The sequence below is a fragment of the Chinchilla lanigera genome, unplaced genomic scaffold (genome assembly GCF_000276665.1).
Source record: "Chinchilla lanigera isolate Chin_1 unplaced genomic scaffold, ChiLan1.0 scaffold00013, whole genome shotgun sequence".
NCBI classification, from domain to species: Eukaryota; Metazoa; Chordata; class Mammalia; order Rodentia; family Chinchillidae; genus Chinchilla; species Chinchilla lanigera.
In genome coordinates this window covers 19005238-19029144 of record NW_004955414.1, presented here as the reverse complement: position 1 = coordinate 19029144, position 23907 = coordinate 19005238, and the positions used below count along the sequence as shown (strand labels likewise).

The 23907-nt window shown below is 40.0% G+C and overlaps 1 protein-coding gene across 2 annotated transcripts in view; it reads right to left on the bottom strand.

Annotated features, from left to right (window-relative positions):
- Positions 1 to 23907, bottom strand: part of Clpb (ClpB homolog, mitochondrial AAA ATPase chaperonin) — a 138098-nt gene that overhangs the window by 77097 nt on the left and 37094 nt on the right. For both annotated transcript variants that reach the window (XM_005379988.2, XM_005379989.2), the window contains exon 4: positions 4405 to 4508. In XM_005379988.2, coding sequence (XP_005380045.1) covers positions 4405 to 4508 — 104 coding nt within the window. The remainder of the gene's footprint in view (positions 1 to 4404; positions 4509 to 23907) is intronic.

The following is a 23907-nucleotide window of genomic DNA, read 5'->3' as shown; positions in this document are numbered from 1 at the left end:
ATGTCTGATACCTTTACATTCCCGGTCTGGATCTTCTTTCTTCTTCACACTGTAAATGCTGGTAATTCTCTTACACCCTCACTTTAACACCTTTCCCAGAGCAATTTCAGTTACATCCAATTCCCACACAAATGCTGGTGACTTCTAAATCTCTACCAGACTCCTCTAAACTCTGGATCCACATACTCAATTGCCTACCCAAATCAGAAACTGAAGTGTCGCCACGGCATATCCTTTTCCTCAGCATTACACAATTCACTGAGTACTCAACCTCTTTATATCTTCCTAACATGAATTTTCTCCATTTCTAAAGAGCCTCTGTATTACCCACCAGAAATATGAAGTGCATTTTGAGGGAGAGGAACACAGCTTCTCCTCGGATTCTACAAGGGGTCCATCATTCCCAAGAGGTCAAGAACCAATGCTAACCTCTCCCTTCCAAATTCTCCTCTATTCTGTCAAATGGCTCATCTAAGATGCAAATGTAAATCCAGTATTTCCTGCTGAAACTCCTTCAGTGGCTTTCGGAATACAGTGTGAGCTCCCCAGAGCTGCCTTACAAGGTCCTTTCCATGGGTAACCTTCCCTCTCCAACTTACTGTTCTCAAAATTGTGGCAGATGATGCTACAGGCTAGCACCTCTCTCCACCTTACCTCTCTGGGCCTGTTGTTCCCTATGCCCGGAAGATCTGTCCTTCTTAGCTAGCCTGGCAATCTGCAACTCAACCTTGAGATTCAATTAGAAGTTACTTACCCTGTGACACATCCCAGATACCCCTGCTCCCAGAAAGAGCTCACCACTACCTCTCTCAGTGCTGCCTTCTTTCTTTGTGGAGCTACCTTTGCATTTACCACTCAATACTGTGATTCCTTGCTCACAGGTCATCTTTTCACTTGACTAGGAGAACTGCTGAGGGCTAGACCATGTATGTTCATTTATGTATTTTCAGCATCTAGAAGAGTAACTACATGCTGAATTATAACTAAATGGAACTACTAAGCACAACTGTAGAGTACTCTACAACCCATATGGGTGTTTCATCTCTTGATCTTCACAATAATGCTGTTAAGGTAGATGAAAGATGTACTACTAGAGGTAGAGAGCTCTTGCTAAGAGCAAACTACAACTTACCACCTTCCCTCAGTATTAACGTTAGCCTGAGGCCCACAGAAATATCTATTAGAAAATAAGTGAACTTGATGAACTTTGGCACTGACTATATTTCAATAGGGAAGGATGGCCAGTAATCCTAAGTGTAGAGCTTTCCTGTGATGCCTACACACACTCCAGTAAGGCGGACACACCTCATTTCATTTTACCCTCCTCATACACCCAAATAAGTCAGGTAACATCCCACAAAAAAGTCAGTGCAACCCAAAGAACAGAGAACCATGGATTCACATGTTTCTGTCTACTTTATCAGTGAGGACGACCCAGTTATCTGCACAGTGCCTTGCTTACAGAAGGCAGTCAGTGAACACTGGTAGAAGGGAAGAAAGAAAGAGTTATCCTTAGCTGGAAAAAGGAAAGATAAAACATGGTTAAGGAGGAGACCAAGCTGGTAAAGAGAGCAGAGAGCACTGGGATGATTCTTAAAGACTGTTATTATCCATCTCTCAGAATAAAAAAGCAGAGACCAGTACACAACCAACCCTCAGACCTGGAAAAATATGCTGGTAGAAACAGTGTACAAAAGTACAGAGGGTAGATCTTCCAAGCTACAGTGAGATGATCAATGATTCCTGACAAAATTCTAGAATGTATTTCTTATAATGGTTCTTAAACACTTCGGTGATTGCTGGGCATCAGAGTAGGTTCCTCGAGAACAAGACATTAACATGGCAGAGTAACCTAATTTCCTTTTTGGAAAAGGTTACTGGGGCAAGAAAGTAAGAGAAATGCTAAATCCATTTTTTACTTCAGCAAATCTGAAAATATTTCTTATAATTTTATGGACAAAATGGAGAAATGGAGGATGGGAAGGAAGGAATTTTGGCTGATGACAGCTATGAAATCTGAATCATGCATCAAAATCATCCTGATCGTGTGCTCTAGGACTCTAGGTAACTGTGCTCTTACGAACACTTTAATCCATGTTGGCACTGATCTTGTCTATCTAACTCACCAGTGCCTGGTATACAGGAATGTTACCAATAAATAATTCTTAATAAATAAGTGAATGTACAGAAAGCCTATCACTAAATTTGCAGATCATACAAAACAGTTAGTGTTTTTGTTTTTATTTCATGAAGGACATGATAGCCTTTCCCATTTTTTTTTTGTCTGCCTACCTACTTAGAACGTAGGCTGGCTGACATAAGAATGAAAAAGAATTCAGAGGACGTTGGTTAAAAGGGAAAAATAATAGATAAGGGAAAAAAAAAAAGAATAGAAAAGATCTAGAACAGGACTGGCAAACTACAGTGAATGGGCCAAACCAGGCTGCTGCCTATTTTTGTAAAGTTTTATTGAAACACATCTATTCTTAACTTGTTTCTTTATTATGTATGGCCGCTCCTGCCTTAAATGACTGAGGTGAGTAGTCACAACTGAGAGCAACTGGTTCACAAAATGTCTACTATCTGGCCCTTTCCTGAGAAAGACTGCTGACCACCGATCCAGAACGCTGAATATGAATACTGACCTGTGGAGAAGCTTTAGAACACAAAGCAACAAAACTTAAAAATAGGCTGTGGAGACCAACATGACAGCAGAAACTGGACTAGATGATCTCAGACCTCTGAGATTCTATGAAATAAAAAATATTTCCTGAGCCCTGCTAGGATCCTGAGAACAGATGAGAAGACACTCAAAGAATCCCCACTGTCCTTCCTAACTCTGCCTCACAAATGTTTCTCCCTGCTTTTGATGAGATGCCTGACAGAGCTGAGGAAGGATGGTATGTGTGGATGAGCAGGAGACAGCTCATAAACAAGTTCTCACATACTAGGCAGCAAATACAGGGAAGTTTGGTACTTCTGAAACTCTTCTCTGTTTGGAACATAAAGTGAACATAATTTCTCGAGCTCAGTGGGGAACCCAAGGAGGCACAGGTCATGGCCTGCACATGGAACTGTCATCTGGGAGACACATGGGTAGACATGAGTACAAATAACCATGGTAAACGGCAAGATTTAGGGAACATTCAGAAGAACAACTGAGGGCAGCCTGCAGTTACTGCCATGGACAGGAGTTTTGTGGAGGACGGGGCCTCGACAGCACCAGGTTTAGAGAGGTGGAAAGGCAGGGGCGGGTGACTCACACTGCATCTGGGCAGCAGCACCCTGATGCTCCTGGACATCCTCCTGCCAGTAACTGGAAAAACGTTTTCTCTGGGTCACCAATAACCTTCTACTCTGGGCCAGGGTCACCAATAACCTTCTACTCTGGGCCACACTTGCCCATGTCAGGCTGGTGGCCTCACTAACAGCCCCGAGGGGTGAATGCCCTGCTCCCCTTCACTGAATCTGCCCAGAGTCCATGTTCTGATCCTCAGGTGCTCAGCAAGGTTTTCCATCCTCGCGACATCACTGCCAACCTGAAAGCAGCCACTGTTCAGTGGTCCTGCTGCTGGAAGTCTCAGGGCGCTCTCAGGTTCTCTGAGTGATCCAGGACAGTGGGCAGGAAGTAGGGACAGTTGTCTATACAATCAAAAGCTCAAATGCAAAATTCTCATTTCTATCTGCAACATACTTTCTTCTCCACACCACTTTGGAAGAACTACTTGGTAGAGGCAACACAGACTGACCTGCCCAGGTGCCTTCCAACAAACAAGTGGCTGAGCCCCGGTGCATTGCCTCTTCTGAAATCTCAACAGTCACGTATACAACATTGCAGAGGAGGCACTGATGTCAAAACCACCTTACAAGCACAGATATCAAGGCATAAAAAGGTCCACTATTTGTCCTGGGTCATACAGTAAGGCAACAGACCAGTCTCAGAGACAGGGTTGTACACAATGAAAAAACAGCACTCAGTTTAGGGACTTCTGAAATTGAGGAAACCAGCGAGGCTGTTTTCTTACTCCAGGAGAGGGTATGTCTGCAGGAAGTACAAAAGGAGCAAGTAGATGTTCCCTACAGTTGTTCCAATTATTTTACTGAAATCTGCTTAATTATCTACTCATCTGAGGGTTCCCAGGCCGAGGGACTGTCAGAGAACATCACCTGAAATGTGTATTGCCTCTGACTAGGTCATGAACTCAACCTTCCCCAACATTTTTGAAATGATAATACTTTAGAGCCAGAGGGACTGTGAAAGACATCTGTTGTAAGGCCTTTGGGTTATCCACGAGTTGTCAGAGATTCAGGACTTGCAGAGATGCCGGTAGCACTGGCTCTGAGCAAGGCTTATGGAAACCACAGGAGGAAAGCTCCCAAAGCAATGGGACAGACCACACCTACCTTCCAAAGAATGGATTCCCTGCTCCTTGGCAGTCTTGTAGACACTGCTGAAATCATCCCCAAGGTTCGGGTCAGCCCCAGCAGCAAGGAGAATCTGTACCACACTGCAAGAAATAAAAAAGACAGAAATATCAAAAGCAAGAAAGGCCCAGGCAGCAGAGAGTCAGATCTGAAAGCCTGTTTGGGAGTTGAGTCTGTCTCTGCTCATGTGAGAAAAGAACAAGAACTCTGGGAGCGTAAAAGCAGGTAGGAAAGCAGGCTCTGAAACTCATCAGAGGCTTGGGACAAGTTATATAACACTCTCCTACTTGCTTACTATGTATCAACTGCTTACTATATTCTAGTCACTATTTTGGGTGCTGGGTCCATGCTTACAAGGAGCTTAAGATTTGGTAGGAAGGTAACAAATCATGAAAAATGCAATAATGATTATGACAGGGGAAATACCATGTGCAGTAGAACAAGGAAAAGAATTAAGAAAGGCCTTCCAGCAGGATGTTGGCAGGGTGTTAGAATAGTGATTTCCAGTGCTTGTCCTCCATAAACATCAATCCACTTGTGAAAACATCTCCACAAGAGATAAGGAAACCAGGTGAGATATTAAAGCACACAAGCAGAGCACAGAAATAAAGACACACTGACAAGGGTAAGAATGGCAGTTTTATATTACTTGTGTCACCTCCTCTCAAATCCAGGCAGAACAGCATGGAGAGAAGTACCCTCTGCACGGAGGAAGGAAGAGAGAAATGAGCACTGGACTTTGCCTAGACTCTGAAACCAGGTTTGTCTCAGTAAAACTCAGTGCAAGGCAGTCCTTCATTGGCCCCAGATTCTAGGTCAGTGCCTTACGGTTAGCCCCAGGTTCTAGGTCGGCCTAGCACTTAATCTGTTTATCTACCACCAGGTTAACCCTAGCAGCCCCAGGCTTCTGACTCCAGGGGACCCACTGATTGACCCAGGTGCCAGGGCTGCCCAACTACTGTCAGGCGTGCCCAGAATTTCTGGAAGAGGTGACTGGTGAAGGGCTTTCCCAGACAAAGCCAGTCTGTAAAGACTAGAATATAAATCCTTACATTTTCAAATGTACAGACACCAATGAACGGCCACAAGGACAAAAATGAACAGACAAATAAGCAAGCAACAATAAGAAAACCAGGAAACATGACCATAAAAAAAGGACCAAAATAAAGACCAGTAACGAGCCCTAAAAAATTGGAGATTCACGACCTGACTAACAAAGGACTTAAAAGTCTTACCTGTTTTTAGGAAGGATCAGTGAAGATTAAGAAAGGTAGAAACTATTCCTTTCCTTCCTCCTCCTCCTCCTTCCCTTCTCTTCCACCCTCTCTTACTTCCATTTTGTTCAGAGAAAACCAGGAAAACATAAATGACCAAAACAGTACATTTTACTAAGATGAAGTTATTTCTAAAAATCAAATTCTGGAGCTGAAAAATACAGTGAATGAAGTGGAAAAATGCAATAGAGAACACCAACAGAACTGATCAAACATAAGAATCTATGATTTAGAAGATAGGTTATTTGAAAATATACAGAAGAGAAAAAAAGAATGAAATTTGCAGGATTTATGGGACAACATCAAAAGAGTACTCAGTTATAAAAGCTCAAGAAGAAAAGTGACAGTAAAAGGTAAAAAGATCACTGAAAGAAATAATAGGACTGGGGATGCAGTTTGGTGGTACAATGCTTGCCTGGCACGCACAAGGCCTTGGGGTCAAATCCCAGCACTGAAGAAAAAAAAAAAACCCACAAAGAATGAAGGGAGGGAAGGAAGATCACAGGGAAAAAAAGGATTTTAAAACCTGTAAGAGAAAAGAAGCCAATAACATATAAGGGTGTTCCAATAAGCTAACAGTGGATTTTTCAGACCAAGCATTATGGACCAGGAGAAAGTAGGATGATATGCTCAAAGTGTTGAATTTAAAAAAAAAAAAAAAAAAAAAGAACAAGAACAAAACAAGGTTACCCATTTTCACCACTTCTATTTAATATGGTAATGAAAGTTCTAACCACAGCTATTAGGCAAGAAAAAAAAAAAGACATCCAAATTGGAAAAGAAGAATTTAAATTGTCTATTTACAAATGACATATTATATACAGAAAACTCTAAAGATTCCTCAAGAAAAAAACTGTTAAAACTAATAAATTCAGTAAAGTTGCAGGATACAAAATTTGACATATAAAAATCATTAGCAGACAGGTGTGGTGGCATATGCCTGTAATCCTAATACTCAGGAGGCTGAGGCAGGAGGATCACTGTGAGTCTGAGGCCAGCCTGGGCAACAAAGTGAGTTCAAGATAATCTAAACTGCACAGTGAAACATTGTTTCAGACCACGAAAACAAAAAACCAAAAAAACCAGTAGCATTACTATATGCTAAGACCCATCTGAAAAATAAATTAAGAAAACTCCCATTTATAACAGGTACAAAAGAAAAAAAATACTTAGGAATAAATTTAAGGAAGTGAAAGACTTGCACATTGAATACTATAAGATATTGATGAAAGAAATGAAGGACACAAATAAATATACAATATTCATGAGTTGAAAGAATTAATATATTTAAAATGTCAGTACTACTCATAGTGAGCAACAGATTCAATATAATCCTTATTAAAAGTCCAATGACCTTTTTAACAGAAATTGAAAAGAAGTCTTAAAATTTCCATAGTCAAACCAACCTTGAATAAACTCAGCAAAGCTGGAGGCAACAGTCTGACCTCAAAATATACTACAAAGCTATAGTAATAAAACCAGCATGGTACTGGCATAAACAGACACAGACTAATGAAACAGAATAGACCTGTGAGTTTCGGGAGTCAGGACTTGCAGAGATGCCGGTAGCACTGGCTCTGAGCAAGGTTTATAGAAACCACAGGAGCAAAGCTCCCAAACCACATGAGCAAAGCTCCCAAAGCAATGGGACAGACCACACTCACCTTCCAAAGAATGGATTCCCTATTCCTTGGCAGTGGCAACACAACTCCATTGTGTACAACCAACCATTTATGTACTTTTGAGAATGGTATCTTTTGCCCTGTTCTATCTTTTCTTCCTATGTCAGTTGAAGTCCATATATATTTTAGATATTAATTTCATGTCAGATGTATGGTTTGAAAATATTTTCTCTTAATCTGTAAGTTAACCATTTGCTCTGTTAGCCATTTCCTTTGCAGTGTAGAAGCTTTTGTCTTTATATAATTTTGTCTATGTTTGCTTTTGTTACCTTTGCTTTTGTGGGCATATCCAAAAATTTGCAGTGGGTTTTTGTGATAGACGACATCCTGTAAGGTCCCCCATATGAGGGTAACACCATCTGTTTAAAAAAGACCATACTATTTTTCTTTTCCTGAAGTGTGTTTACATTTTTTGGGCAGAATATATATATCCGGCCCCCGGCCCCTTCCTTTCTGGTGCTGTTCCCTCCTCTGCTTCCCGGCTGCCATGGGTTGGGTAGCTCTCCTCTGCCAGGTCCCTCCACCGTGCTCGTTCTGTCTGCAGACAGCCAACCTTGGGCTGAACCCTCCGAAATCATGAGCCAGATAAACCTCTCCTTTAGTTTTTAAGGGTAGGATATTCCTGTGTCGGGGAAGTGACTCACATAAATCAACCTACATGTCCAACATCAGATGAATAAGGAAAATGTGCTCATATGAACACAATAGAATCAGACATAAAAAAGAAAGAAATCCTATCATCTGTGACAACATGGATGTATTTGGAGGACTTTAAGTGAAATAAACCAGCCTCCCAACCCCCAAAATACTACTGCTACACAATTTGACTTATATGTAGAATGTAAAAAATTAAACTCATAGATGCAGAGTAGAATGATGATACCAGATGCAGGGTGAAATGACGAGTTTAAAAGATGTTAGTCAAAGGACACAAAATTTCAATTTCACAGTTGTAATGAACTCAAGAGATGATGTACACACAGAAAATGGTGACTATAGTTAATGATGTATTCTTGAGCTGGGCATGGTGGTGTATACCTACAGTCTCGGCACTTCTGAGGCTGAGGCAGGAGGAGCACCATGAGTTCAAGGCCAGCCTGGGCTACATAATGAGTTTAAGGCCAACCTGAACTACAGAGTGAGACCCTAAACAAACAAACAAACAAACAAATAAACAAAATAAAACCACAAAAAACAAAAACCCCATAAAATAATGATGTATTTCTGAAAATTGCTACAAGTAAATTTTTAGGGTTCTTACCACAAAGAACAGCACGCACAGTGATGTGTATGTTAGCTTAATTTAGCTATCATAAAATGAATATGGTGGAGTGGCAGATAGCAGTGCTGTAAAGTGCCTTTACCATTTTTTTTTTAAATGAGGGGGCTGATATGAGAGTCTGAAGTAGTCGGCTAAAAGGGCCAGTCTACTTGAAATCATCAGGAGAGGAGCAGTTGTGGGACATGAAGATGACCCATTCTGGCAGATGTTATTGCAAAAAACAGCACCGAGCATGTGCTGACAAAAGTTCTCCCTGCTCCACCTTGGAGGTCAGACTGTGTTTGGAGAACTGGTACTACCCTGCTTGTGAGCAAAGACGCACAATGTGGGAAAATTGTGGAGAAGAAAAGACTCTTCAGAACTGATGTCGGTCATTTGATCTCAAAGGATGCTGACGACGGTCAAGTATGGCTTTCAGAGCAGCAACATAGTAAGAGCACAGCTCTTTCCCAAAGGCAAACACTATGCTTCATAGGTATTCCAACATAAGAAGCCCAGACTGCTAGCTGGGGCAGACCAGCTAGCCCTGATTGGGCCGTGAAGCTGTAATGGCCCAACAACCTACGAGTGAGAATGCCTTGTGGAAGCTTAAGAGCCTTGCACAAAAAGTTCAGCACACTACTGGAGCAAAAATGAGAGCACAGGTGCGCTGAACAGAACCTGCTTCTTCAGTGCACTCCTGCAACCCAAGTGTCTCAGGCAGAAAGCCAGTCTGACTCTGAAGGATTGGAAGGAAAACAAATTTTTCAGAATGCTGCCCCTGGGGAAATGAATGGGGGGCATGCAACCAAAGGAAGGTGTATAATCGTAAAAATACTCACAACCCCTAAGAAGGATAAAGGTGAGAGGAGTGGCATCATTCAAAGAAAAGGTCTGAGGGCTTCAGAATTCCTCGCCATTCTGTAGTGAAGATGATTTTCTCCTGAAGCCACTTAGTAAAGACTGGAAGAGGTGACTGCTTTGTTGGATGTGAAGATAACAAACCAAGACTTCAAGGAACATAAAAAAAAAAAAAAAAAGGAAAAAGAACACAGTAACATCCCAGTAACTAAATCTGAAAAAAGAGAGATCAGGAAATGCCTGCCAAAGAATACAAAACAATTAAGGAAAGTCAGAAACACAGGCAGCTCAAAAAGTTAGAAAAATAATACATGAACAAAAAAGGGTAGATGTTCAACAAAGAATACACAGAATTAAAAATGCATTACAAGGTATCAACAACAAGTGGAAGAAAGAATTTTGACTTCCAAGACAGTCTGAAAATGAAGAAAAAAGAAAAACTAGTGAAAAGGAATAAAGAAAATCTATATAGTGTATGAAATAACATAAGGAGAGCTAACATTAGTATTGTGAAAGTCTAAGATGAGACCGAGCAAGTTTAAAGAAATGCCAGCAAATGTTCCTATTGTGCAGAATGATATGGACCATACAGGAATGTGATTTTAAAAGTTTCACGTTTAACCAAGAGTTCAGCAGGCATACTTTAAACCAGGCTTCCAAAACTCAAAGTCAAAGACAGCATTTGAAAGCTGCAAGACAAACGGGGTGTATCACACAGAAGGGGACAGGCTAGGACAGAGTAGGATGATATTCAGTGCTGAAAGAAAAACCCTGCCAGCTACAAGTACTTTACTGCCAAAAATGAAGGAAAGATTAGCACTTTCTTGGACAAATAAAGGATGAAGGAGTTAATCAGAAGTGGAGCTGTTGTACAAGAAATGGTAAAGGGAGTTATTCAAGCTTAAGGGAAAGGACATTTATTAGTTACATGCAAATATGTAAAAATTATATATATATATATATATATATAAAACCCATAGGATAAAGTATATAAATACTTTAACTCTATTAGAAGAGTAAAAACACAAAAATACTTAAAATAGTTGTAGTTGCTGGATGTGGTACCATATGCCTATAAGCCTGTAATCTCAGCACTTGGAAGGCTGAAGCAGGAGGACTGCTGTGAGTTCTAGGGTAACTTGGGGTATGTAGTGAGTTCAAGGCCATCCTGACCTGCACAGTGAGACTGTCTTAAAAAAAAACAAAAGCAAAAAACTAAAAACAAAAAACCCAAAAATTATAGCTGCAAAAATTTCATAATAGATACCTGATATAAATTTTGACCTCTAAAAATTAAATGTAGGAGAAAAGAAGGAAGTGAGAGCATGTTTTTGAATACAACTAAGTTGCTTCCAGTTTAAAATATGACTATTAAAACTTTTATATAAGCCTCAGAGTAATCATAAAAATGTGTACTACTGTATAAAAAATGAGAAAAGGATTAAAGCATCTTGCTAAAATAATATATCAAATACAAAAGATAATGAAGAAGAAAAGAACAAAAGGAATTTGTATAACAGCCAGAGAACAATTCAACAAAATGGCAAGAGTCAAGTGCTTAGCTATCAATAACAATGAATGCAAATGGAATAAATTCTTAAAACACAAGAGTAGCGAATGGGTTTTAAAAATGATCAAATTATATGCTGTCAATAAGTAACTGAGTACAGTGAGGTATGGTGCCATGTCCTTGTAATCCCAGCACTCTGGCAGGGTGAGGCAGGAGGATCATAAGTTTGAGCCCAGTCTTGGAGATTAGTGAGACCTTGTCTCAAAAAAAAAAAAAATAGTGTTTTCAGTTCTTCTGTAAAAATGCCCAGAAGGGGAATGGCTGGGTCAAATGGGACCGCTAATCCTAGTTTTTTGAGGAATCTTCACACTGATTTCCACAGTGGCTGTACCAGTCTACACTCTCACCAACAATAGTTAAGACAATTATAATTTCTATTCGTTTATTGAAAAGAACAGTTAGTGTTTAATTGTTTTATCAATCTTGCATACCTATATCTGGTAATATGAGTAACTACTTTGAAGATAACAATATGCAATGCAACAACCGTTGTTAATTTTCTATCATCTTACTTTGAAATTGTATATTGTTTTTGTGTTTTGGTTTTGTTTTTCTTTTCTCTTTAAAATAAAATAAACAAACAACAACCGCAAAAAAACCCAAAGAGCTCAGGGTGAAGGTCCTGGATTCAATTCCTAGTTCAGAGACACACACACACATCCCAGTGTAGCTTTGGAGATTTAAGTAACCTGAAAGTGAAGAAATGAGAAACATACTCCATACAAATAGAAACATAAAAGTAAGGGTAGCTTAGAAAGATTTCAAAAAAAAAGGACAAGCTCAACCCAAAATCTGTAGAAGGATGGAAATAGTAACGATCACAGTAGAAATAAACGAAATAGACTAGAAGAGTAATAGAAAAACAATGAAAGTAAGAGTTGTTTCTTTCAAATGATAAAATTAATGAACTTTTAGCCAGATTAAGAGAAAGAAGCTCAAATAAAGTCAGAAATGAAGCTAGGTGTAGTGTGGCATATACCTATAATCCCAGCTACTCAGGAGACTGAGTCAGGGGAATCACTTGAACCTAGGAATTTGAGGCCTGCTTATGTAAGCTGGCCATCTTTAAAAAAAAAAAAAAAAAAAAAAAAGAGAGACCTTACAACTGGTATCACAGAAATACTAACCATCATGATTATAAGAGACTATTATGAACAATTATGTCCCAAACTGAGTAACCTAGAAGATACAAATTCCTAGAAACATCCAATCTGCCGAGACTGAATGATGAAAAAACAGGAAACAAACAGACCAGCAATAAATAAGGTAACTGAATCAGCAAGTGAAGTGTCTCATCAAAGAAAAGCCCAGGATCATACAGTTTCATGGCTGAATTCTGCCAAACATTTAAAGAATAATCTTCAGCACGGTCTTCCAAACAACTGAAGCACATGGAATATTTCCAAACTCATTTTATGCAATTACCCTGACACCAAAGTTAGATACAGATAAAATTTAATATGCAAAACTCAAGAAAAGATTAGCAAATTAAATTCAACAGTCCATTTATTTCTCTGGTGTGAGAAACAAAGTGTAAGTAAGGACCAAAATGTGTAATAGATATTGTGAAACAGGAAGAAAATGTTCAAATGGGAAGGGGAACAAGGGATGGGGGAGGGGAAAGGGAAGTAAGGGAATAGTAAAAAAATGAGAAAAGGAAAAATGGAAACAAAGCTTTTGTAAATAAGGAGGGGAAGAAGGGTGAAGGGAGGACAGGGGAATGGGAAAAAAAAAGCATCAAGTTATATCATGTTCAGGTACAAATTCCCTATGATAAATGTGATCATTATGCATTGCTAAAATGTACCAATAAAATCATTTTCTTTGAAAGATAAAGAATATATATTTTAAAGCATGTTATATGTGAAAAAATATATAATTTTGTCAACTAAAAATGAATAAGTAGCTGCATGCCTACAGCTCCAGCTATTCCAGAGGGTGAGGCAGGAGAATCAGTTAAGCCAGGGAGCTTGAGGCCAACCTGGGCAACAGTGAGATACTATCTATAAATAAATAAATAAATAAACAAACAGTGATAAAAGAAATAAACTATAAGTAAAGGCAGGAATGAAGGGGAAGCAGGAAGGTCTGTTAAAGGAGGCAGTACTTAAGATTTTAGGCTTGAGTAGCTGGAACAGGAATGGCATAGTGAACAAGACCCAAGACCTCCTGAAGGCAAAGATCACACTGTTTTTTAAAAAGAACAGTATTTGGTTTTTTGTTTTTTTTTCCAGTACCGGGAATCAAACTCACGAAGTTGAGCTTGCCAGGAAGACGCTGCACCACTGAGCTAAATTCCCAGCCCCCAAAAGAACAGTTTTTGGCCCAGGACATATTCCATGTATATTTTTGCTTCTTTCTTAAAAAAAAAAAAGTGTTCATGTTCCCTAAAAAATCACAAGGTAGAGATAACAAAAAGCAAAAAAAAAAAAAAAAGACCCTTGGAATATGTAACATCCTCCCAGTTTTTTAAGGAATACACTATTTATAAAAATGAGATCATATATATACTCACTCTAAACACACAATATATCCCCCCTCATGTATTATATGCTGATCACATTGTTTTAATGGCCACATAGTATTCAACCATTAGATCATCCTATTGTTTAACCAATCTGCTCTTGTGAAACAAATTGTTTTTACTATTTCAACGACAGAAGATCTCTAAATATTTTCTTTGGGTAAATTTCCAGGAGGTAAAATTCTAGGTGAAAAAGTACAAGCATTTTTAGGGATTCTGACGACTACTAAATTACCTTTCAGGACGATTGTACTAAATTTTACTTTCACAACCAGAGTAAGGAACAGGAGAGTAACTATTGTTCCTTCCTTTCACAAAATAGTACCCCACCCCCAGAATATGTTAATCTGGAATTTAGAACACAGAATAACACTAGTGTTTCAACTTGCATTTCTATGATTACTAGGAAGGTTGAATTTTTAAAACTGCAATTGAGGCAGTCAGTTGTGTTTTTGTTCTTTTCATGAATCACTTATTAATCAATATCCCTTGCCATATTTCTCAGTATGTTTTTCTTTTGTTTCCTGGCCTTCATAAATGTTAATGCTCTCGAACACACAAATGGTAAGCATTCAAATGAATTACTCTGACTGTAACAACTATTAAAACACCAAAGTGTAGTTTCAGTTTTCCCTGTTTTGTGTGTTAGTATTTGAACCAGCAGTGTTGATGCTTTTCTACATATCACTAGTCTGGATTTCATTATCTTCAAGCACAGGATCTAGCTCAATTATTTCCTGAATGGACAAATGAATTTCAATAATTTCCAAGCACACAAATATATAATCCTTATACATAAGTAAAAAAAAAAAAAATCAGAATCTATTTCCTACATGGCAGAGGTTATTCTACATTTGATTTAACATAGATGAATCTCCGGTTTTTATTTACCTTATCTAAAAGAATTTTTACATTACCTTTCAGAGGTAATTTATCTACAATATAGATTAAGACCTCAAAAAGAAATGAGAAGGATTTCTAAGCAGCAAAAATCCATGTCTAAAACTCATATTTCTGTCAGAGTAGAGTGCCAAGTTCTCACTTGGAGATTCTTACTCTTAGTTGATGCACCATTTATACTATCTTATGTCATTAGTCTGCCCATTCCCCAGAAGGTTAAAGAGGGTACAGAAAGGCCGACCGGCAAATGGTAAGAAAGCAGTGCAAAACAGCATCTCATAGAGAGGCCACAGGGTAAGAACACTGACTGTAAAATCTGGGACAATTTGAGATTAAAATGAATAATAATAGTAATGGATTAGAGCCTATTATATATATATCAAATTATAATTAAAACCCACCAAATAAAATAAGATTCCACAAATCCACACTCAAAATAATTAAGTGGAATCGAAAGAAAAGCTCTTCCTTATCACAGGATGACAACTGAGAAGTGTAGAAGGAACAATGAAATCAGAAAATCACCATTTTGCAACTTACAAATAAGAATGTTAGCTCATGTGGCTGGGTTAATGTATGTAGAATGCTCAGAACAGCATCTAACATATAACAACTATTCAACCAACCTTAACTATCACTGTGAACCTGACCCTGTGATTGGTTAGTGGGGAAGGTGAGAAATACGAACTAAGACACTTAAAATGGGGAGACAGAAGGGCATTTTATAACAAGTGCAGAGGGACCTGGAGTCAAATCAAAGCTCAGTCTTCACTGACGTGATCTTGAACAAGTTTCTGGACCACTGAGCCTCCATTTCCATACTAGAATAATAGAAAAATACCTCTGCAACAAGTCCTGAGGAAGTATGTAGAACTCTATAGTACCTGTACATAAAAAAGCTCCATGCATGAATTGTGATAAAAATACAGTAAATATTTATTTAAATTTTTAAAAATTACAGTAAAAGACACTGTCACTAATCTCCTTCAAAATATACCCTTCCACACATACTTTGAATAACTATGCCACTGTTTATGCCAATTTTTTTTTTAATGACAGGGTCTTGCTATGTAGTTCAGACTGGTCTTAAACTCACTAGATAGCTGAGGCTGGTCTCAAACTCATGATTTTCCTGCCTCAGCCTCCCAAGTGCTAGAATTACAGGCATGTGCCACCATGCTTGGATCTTACTACTTTTTGAAGCAGTTTTGGAAGTCTTTTTGTGAGTGTCTTCAGTTGTACAGTATTGGGTAGTGGCTGCCTTAATGTCCTCAACTGATTCAAACATTTACTTCCCTTCACAGTCATTCTGACTTTGGGGAAGAGCCAGAGGTCACATGGTGCCAGATCTGGTAGATGAGGACAAACTGTAATATTTTCACAAGACTGCCTTTTTGCTGGATGGCACCTGACAGCAGCATTCACTGTCATTTGATCATACCTCATAAAGATGCTCATGAAAGAGAACTTCACAACTGCCTCGGAAAGTAGCAGAACAATGAAATAAGTGTTTGAAGTGAAGGGGAGTATTTTGAGGTGGGTTAGTAGGGGGTGTATTTTGAGGGGAATTAATGGTAATGTGCCTTTAACTCTAATAAATATTTAAAAAAATTTTTAGAGCTCAGTGCTCTACCACTGAGCGACACTCCAGTCCAGGCCTTTATCATATATTTCAATCACACCTATCATACAGGAGCTCTTTTTCCTTTGTGTATATAATCGTAGCAGTGAGACATGAATCCTGGCTATGATGGGCATCAGATTCTCTCTGACCACTCCTGGGACACATACTCGTACTGTTCTCTGTTAGGAAGACAGCTCTTCTGCTGGGCATGTGGTGCATGCCTGTAATTCTAGCACTTGGGAAGCTGAGGAAAAAGATAGTGAGTTGAAGGCCAGACTGGGCTATACAGAAAGACCCTGTCTCTAAAAACAAAAAGCAGAGGCAGCTCTTCTATATTCTGCACAAGTTGATATGTTTTAAAATCCAAGTAAGAAGTGTTTGTCAATTAAACTCAAAGGGACATAATTTGGTTAATCCTCAGCTGCTGTGTCCAATCACCATTCAATCACGGCCTCTTCCATGGCAGGCTGTCCCTTCAGGCAGCTGGTGTCACTAACTGTGCTACCTGGCCTCTCCAGGTTCGGGAGTATTGATTCCATCTGTCCAATTTGCAGGATGCAGGACGTGTCCAAGCAACCATGTATGCTGCCTTTGGCCCTGGAGGGCAGACAGTGGTCTGGCAGGACAGGGAGAGGAGTGTGACCACGATCAGGCCCAGGCCTACTAACCCAATCAAAGGAAATGGGCAATTCACTTCACAAACTCCAAGGCTAAAGAGGATAAGCAATCCAAGATAGTGACTCATCCTGTAACCTCAGAGAAGATTCCCTTCACTTTTAATAAAACTCAAAAGACAGCAAACACTATGGGTATAGATAGGACTAGAGGAATGATGGCTATTCCGTGGCACCAAACATCTTGCCACATGGATAGTAGGCATTTTCTCCAACCACCACCATATATTTACAAAGCATCTGAGCTGGAGGACCAAAGCAGTCAGTGGCTTCCTAAAGAAGACAGCTCAGATCAAGATGGAGTGCGATATGAGTATGGTTCAATACTGGTGCTGATGTCCAAAACAACCTCACTGGAACTATGGGAAGAAATAGGGCAGGAGGCTAGCCAGGTTAAAGAAACCTATTGCAAGGCTTCTGGGAACAGGCTTGGTAGCTGGCTGGGACTATGGGTGGGGTGTGTGTGCCAAAGAGTTCATCGTCAAACAATGAAGGTTGGACATCACACAGCACGGGGGTCTATGAAGCAGACAGTGAAGAGCCAAGTTAGAGGTCAAGTACTAGAGGATGGTAGACCAGTAGATTATAAACCAAGGACGTGGCCAGAAACCAAGGAATTTAAAAAGCACTCAAAAGCAGTGAGGGGACATTTGAAATGAAATGATTTTTGCTTCTTCTCTTTGCTAAGGCAGAAAAAATCTCCAAATGAGAACCACAGTGGGAGTAGTCATGCACAGGGGGAAATGTAAGGGAGCCCACCTCAATGACATGTGCAATACAGGGTCATCAACAAGAGCAGAAGCAGATGGCACAAAGGCAGGCAGCCCCTGCTATCAGAGGGGATTCACCAAAGGCCAAACCCCCTTAGTTTTGGCCTACCTGCAACATGTTTGGGTTTAGGAGTCACTGCCTTAAAATTGAGTAGCAAGTACCAAACGGTGTGCTGTAGGACTAGGCCTTTGTGGTTCTTAACAGCTGGATTAAAGGACGCAGCGTACGCCATTCCATCCAATTGTGTTTCTCTGCTCAAAGGAACAACTCTGCATGCAAAGGCTGCTCAAAGGCTTAAGCATATGAGCAATTCTCTTAGCCAGCTCAGGATCTGGTCTCTAGTGATCTGTGGAAAGATATACCAGTGCTTAAATTTGAGCAGCACTACCAATGCCAGTCCAAACCTCACAGGCTAGGGATAACCCCAGAAACCCTATTCTCCTTACCAGTGTGAGAAAGTAGAGAATACCTACAGCGTGAGAGGTGTGCTAAAGGCTATAATACTTTCAGGGATCATTTCTCTAGTGCGTTACCAGAGCAGTTTCTCTGATCGTGTAGAGAGGTGTGCTACACTGCCCATCACGTTCCTGTACTGACTCTCAGGTACACAACAGTCGTAGGAGCACTTGGTCTCAACTCAGGTAAAGATGGGAAACCCCAACAAAAAAGCAAAGCCAGGATATGAAGGGTCAATTCTCAGAAGAGGAAACCAAAAAAAGATTATTGAGTACAACTGGAAAGATTCCCAGGATCATTTACTATTAGAAAAAGGAAATTAAAACAATAATTAGATACCACTTTAAATTCAGCATATTGACAAAAGTTAGAAAACTGAAAAATGCCAAGTGTTGGTGAGGACATAGGGACCTGAGACGCCTCATGCACTATCAGGATACAGACTGGTGCACTCTGGAAGTCAATCTCGTAGAGCTTCATCAAGTTAAAATACTCTACACCAGGACTTCTGCTCCTGAGTATATATTTTCCAGAGAAATTCTGATGCAGGTCCACAAAGGGCAACATGGGAGACAGCTTATCAACCACATTTTGTGGCAACATGGAGTTGCAGACAAAGTGTCTTATCACTGGGGAAACAGATAAGTTAATGTGGTAGCCACATACTAAGAATCATAATGTAACAGAAGCTACAGACTGGATATTATATGCAGCAACATGGATAGATGACTTTAAAATAAATGGTTGAATCCCTACCCCCTTTTATTTGTACATTAATTGAACCTGACTATCCCAAAAGGTTATTCCTTCCAGGGAACGAGAGAACTTCTAAGTCCTATCTGATCTCAGTGCAAGAAGTGCTAAGGACTCAATGAAAATAGGAGCTCCCTCAAGTTCCTCAGAGGCCAAAGGTGCCACTCTTCTGGCTATCAGGAGGTTAATGCTCTTTTACCTTGCGGCTCCTCACTGACACCATCACTAACTCAACTGAGACTTTTCTCACTCCCAGCCTGGGTCCCTGCCCTTTCTTTCTGCATAGTACCTAGTTCTTACCCTCATGGTACATGACCTCTATCATACTGTATTATGACTGTTTACTTGCTTTTTCCTAGACCATGGGGCTGCAATGGCAAGCACAAACACTGAAACGATACCCAGGATTTGGAGGCAGATTTTACATTGATGGGCACTGATGAGGATCATTCCCAAAATATCAGGCCCTGATTGCTGGTGGTCTAGGGCACATATGAGATAAGCCAATAGGAAGTACAGAGGCAGAATGGTTTGTTAACTGGGGATTGGTTTATACACTGCGCATCACAGTGACCAGCTGTGCGTCACAGTGACCAGCTGTTTCTAAGAGACAGAAGCAACCAGAACTGGAACAGGAACTATTACCTGGGCAACTAAGAAACAGATGCATACTGGTTGGCAGGAGAACTCTGTTACAAGGCAAGGACCACGTCTCAACTTTATTCCTCAGTTCCCTGCTTAGTGCCTGGATCATAGTAAACAGTCAACAGATGTTTTCTGAATGAGTAAGTGAATACATGAATGAAAAATAAACAAATGAAGTCATTATTTTATTTGATGAGAATAAGGGAGAAAGGTAGAAGAAAACTGTCTCTGTCCTACCTAGCCTTCTCCCACAGGAAGGTCTACACTAGACTAGAGGTGGTTAGATGTGCAAACCTCTGTCTTCCTCTTGTTAGCACCAGACATTTCCTGGGCTACAGATGGTTCCCAGAAGAAACCGAGGAAAGGAACAGGAAGGTGGTCCCTAAGTGGCAGCCCCTGGGATTCATGAAATTTCCTTGGGAGCCATGGCCAATTAATTTGCTGATCTGGCTGTAATTAGATAAGAAGTGGGAGCACATGTTGGAGGGCTGGCTCACACTGACCTCAACAAGCTCTGCTTTCAGGGCACGTGGGGAGTCCCAGTGCACGGGAGGGCAGTTATATCGATTGATGTTAAGGCCTTCTGCTCTCAGTGGCTGTAGGGCTTTGGGCTCCTCACAGGAAACCTGTGTTGTGAGTGGAGGCTGGTGCTGGGGCAGGCACGTGTCAAAGACGACCAGCAAGCAGCTGGAGTTGGTGAAGCAAGGAGGGCAGTGACCCCCGCACCAGGTCATCCCTCACACAATGCAGAGCCTCAGAAGATGCTCCTCCACCGCCCCCTCGCCCAACATTTAAACACAGGGTCACTGTGATGAGTGTCACAGCCCCAAAGGAGAAGACAAAGAGCGACCTATTCAACCCAGTGCACACCTCGATGAGGGGAGGAAGCCAAGAGGGTACAGCTCAGAAGGTTTGCTGGAAAGTCAAAAGAGCCGTGGCTCATTCAGTAACCCGTGTGCTGTGGGTCGGGATAGCCGGTGGCCTGACCAAAGGCACTGGCATGTGTTTACTCTAGAGGCCCTGTGGCGTGGGCAGGAGCTGGGGAGAAAAGGACAGGGAGAGCAGTTTTCTTTGTAAAGCATCTTCCTTCGGAAATGAATAAAAATCAGGTAGCAAGCAGGGGACCTATGCAGAAAATTTACTCCAAATCTCCTCAAATGAGGATAATAATCTTTGGTTTATTATCTCAAAATCAATAATCATCCATAGTCACAATAAAGCAGTCACAGTGTGTTAGGCATTTTATAGTCAAAATTTCAGATCTTCATAACAACTTGTAATAAGGTACCAGTTCCATTTCATAAATGAATAAACAGCCTCAGCAAGATAACATGAGTTACCCAAGTGCACACTTTAAATAGCATAGGAATCAAGATTAAAAACCAGGCAAGTTTGAGTCCACAACTGGTGCACATTCCCTAAGCCATACTGGCTCTCATGCATCTGACTACTCTTTAGTCTTACTACCCCAAAGTTACTGAGTCCCTACTATGTACCAGGGATGGAGGTATTTTCAGACAGTAATTACAGCAAAAAGGGTCACAGTAGATATCTAATGTAAAAGGAATCCAACTGAGCTGGACAGCAATCAAAATCATTGATGGCCCTGACAGAGGTGACAGAATTAGGGGCAAGATTCAACGAAAACACTGGATATTAAACAGAGAGCCAAGGGCTCAAGATCACTCATCACAGGCTTTCTGAGACAATCCTACTACCACATCCTCTGTTTAGTTCTAAATATGCTTCAGTATCTTCCAGTATATGATTCATAATATGTGGTCACCAAACCTTTGGGCCAGTGGTCAGGCCCTGGCTGTTAGGGCTTCTTACTACAGAAGGGGCCTAGGCTAGGCTCTCTGTATATAAATGAGTGATCAGATTATGATGGAGCTGGTATAGCTTTTGACTCAGTAAAAGACAAACATCGAAAAAACAATATTAATAACAGCTACAGGTATCTACTGTGTACTTACTACACACACTTAGTGCTCTATGCCAAGCAATTTGATGAGCATTTTAATCTTCACAACCACATAATACTGAGGTAGGTGTTGTTATTCCCATTTTGCAGATGAGTAAAGAGAACTAGAAAGAGACAGAGCTGGGCTTTAACCACTTACCAGTCCAATTATTTAAACACAGGAAGACCAAAAATCGCATTTTTTTGTTAATTTTTATAAGATAACAGGAAATATGAAAACGACAGTTTTACCAAATTTATTCAATAATTTTTCTGTGTGTGATATATCTTAAAACATTCAATACACAACACAACATTACAATCAGGAGAGTGGTATCTATTCTCTTTCTGAATTCTTTTTGCACTGTTGTTTTTCTTTGAACAATGCACTATACTGTTGTGTGGGTCTTCCCTTTTTTCCTGTGGGTGGTATAGTTTCAATAAAATGTCTCCCCACTAAATGCAATGTTGAAGACATTGACGATGGAAGTCCTGGTTGGTGTTTCACTACCCCTTACTTTTCAATTATTTGGTTTAACAGACCTAATCTAAATTGTAAATGATTTTTTGAACCCCTTTGTTTTGAATAAATCACCAAAAAGTTCCATATTGTTTGGTCCAGAAGGTGTATAAATATTTTACAATAATATTTTTTCCTCGCTTTTTGATTACAGGATAGCTTGCTAGATGTTGGTCAACTCTGTCAACACCATCCATAGACTTATAATCACTGACCACTACTGGAAATTTTTTAGTTTCATTTCTTATTTCCAGTTCTATTATTTCTGTGTTATGAATAGCTGGCAATAGGAGATACCTATTTTGTCTTTCTATTTCATATCACGGACTTTCCCCCTCTGATATGCTAACATTTCTCCCTTTTTCAGTTTTTCTTTTGCAGCTCTTTGGTACTTTTTTCCTAGTCAGTCTCAGTGTCCCAGATATGTCCATTTTGTATTGTAAAAGAGTATCACTGAGTTCTGGAGACATATAAAAACTATATCTAATGTATGTATACGAGCTTTTAGAGACTACAGCACAAAATTTTATAGGTTATTTTTCACAAATAAAATAAAAATGAGCTAGTAAAAGAAATTAATGGGAACTTATTATTAGAGTTCACTAGAAACAAACACCAGAGGCAAATACTACATTCTAAATAAAAAAATATGCAAACAATAGTCAATATAAAACAAACAGACATATGAGTATATCTCGTGCAAACAAGACTCACCTGATTGAAATGACACCTGACTGAGTAATGCTCAGGATAATCAGTACACAAACTCACTGCCTGAGTGACGCTCGGGGTAAACTCTGAAGTGGTTAAACTCAGATAGTCGCATTCCGGAACTCCTGTTCTACGCTTCCATGTTTCCTACAACTAGAATGTGTACTCTGTGAGGCAGGAAGTGTACCTTGAACATCTTGATTCTTTGTTCACAAGACCTACATAGGACAAGTGTTTGTTCTCAGTTCATATGCAGTACCTAGATACTGTACTGTTGATTCACAGTTTTAGTCAGCTCTTATGCTTTGCTTCTTAGTAGTGTACCTTTTTGTTGTTGTTGTCTGTTTGGTTTGTTTGTTTGTTTGTTTTTTGGTTTATTTTATTTTTTTTGAGACAGGGTCTCACCATGTAGTTCAGGCTGGCCTTGAACTCATGGTGATTCTCCTGCCTCAGCCTCCAGAGTGCTGGGATTACAGGCACGCACCACAATACCCGGCTGTACCTTGGATTTTACAGTTGGTTTTTGTTTTTAGTTACTGACCTATATACTCATCCTTATGGTAGGAAATGAATCCAGGGCCTCCTTGTACATGCCAGACATGTAGTCTACACCCCCAGCTCCCCATTAATTCTCATCAACACAGATTTAACCACTGCTCTAGCCCACTGAGACCACCTTCTTATGTTCCCAATCCTTTCATCTAACATACCAACCAGTATGTCTCTGAGCTCCATTTACTCTGCAAACTTGGCTGGCATTAATTGATAACCTCAATGAAACCAGCGATACTAAGCTACTGAACAGAATAGAGCTCCATGGCCCACTACTTGAATTAGCTCTCTAGTCTGATGTCCATTAATATATAAATAATAAACCAGAGCATTTACCATTTACTATTTCCTACGTCATATTTTACTCATGTAGATATTGTGAGAGACAGTCAAATACCCTGGTAAACCTACACGCATCCACCATATCTAATGAAGACACTTGCCACTCTGGCCTGGCAGCCCTATTAAAATAAGCAGTGTATGACACAGTAACTTTTAAAGAACTCTTTCTGTGCATAGCACTGGGGATTGAATCTAGGGCCTTCATGCTGAGCTACTTCACAGACCTTTTTATTTTTTATTTTGAGGCAAGATTTCACTAAGTTGTCCAGGCTAGCCCCAAACTTGTGATTTTCTTCTCAGCCTCATGAGTAGCTGGGATTATAGGTGTGCACCGCCAGCCTGCTCCAGCAAGAAGATATCTTTTAAAGAAGTGTAGGTCTGAGAATAGGACTATATCAT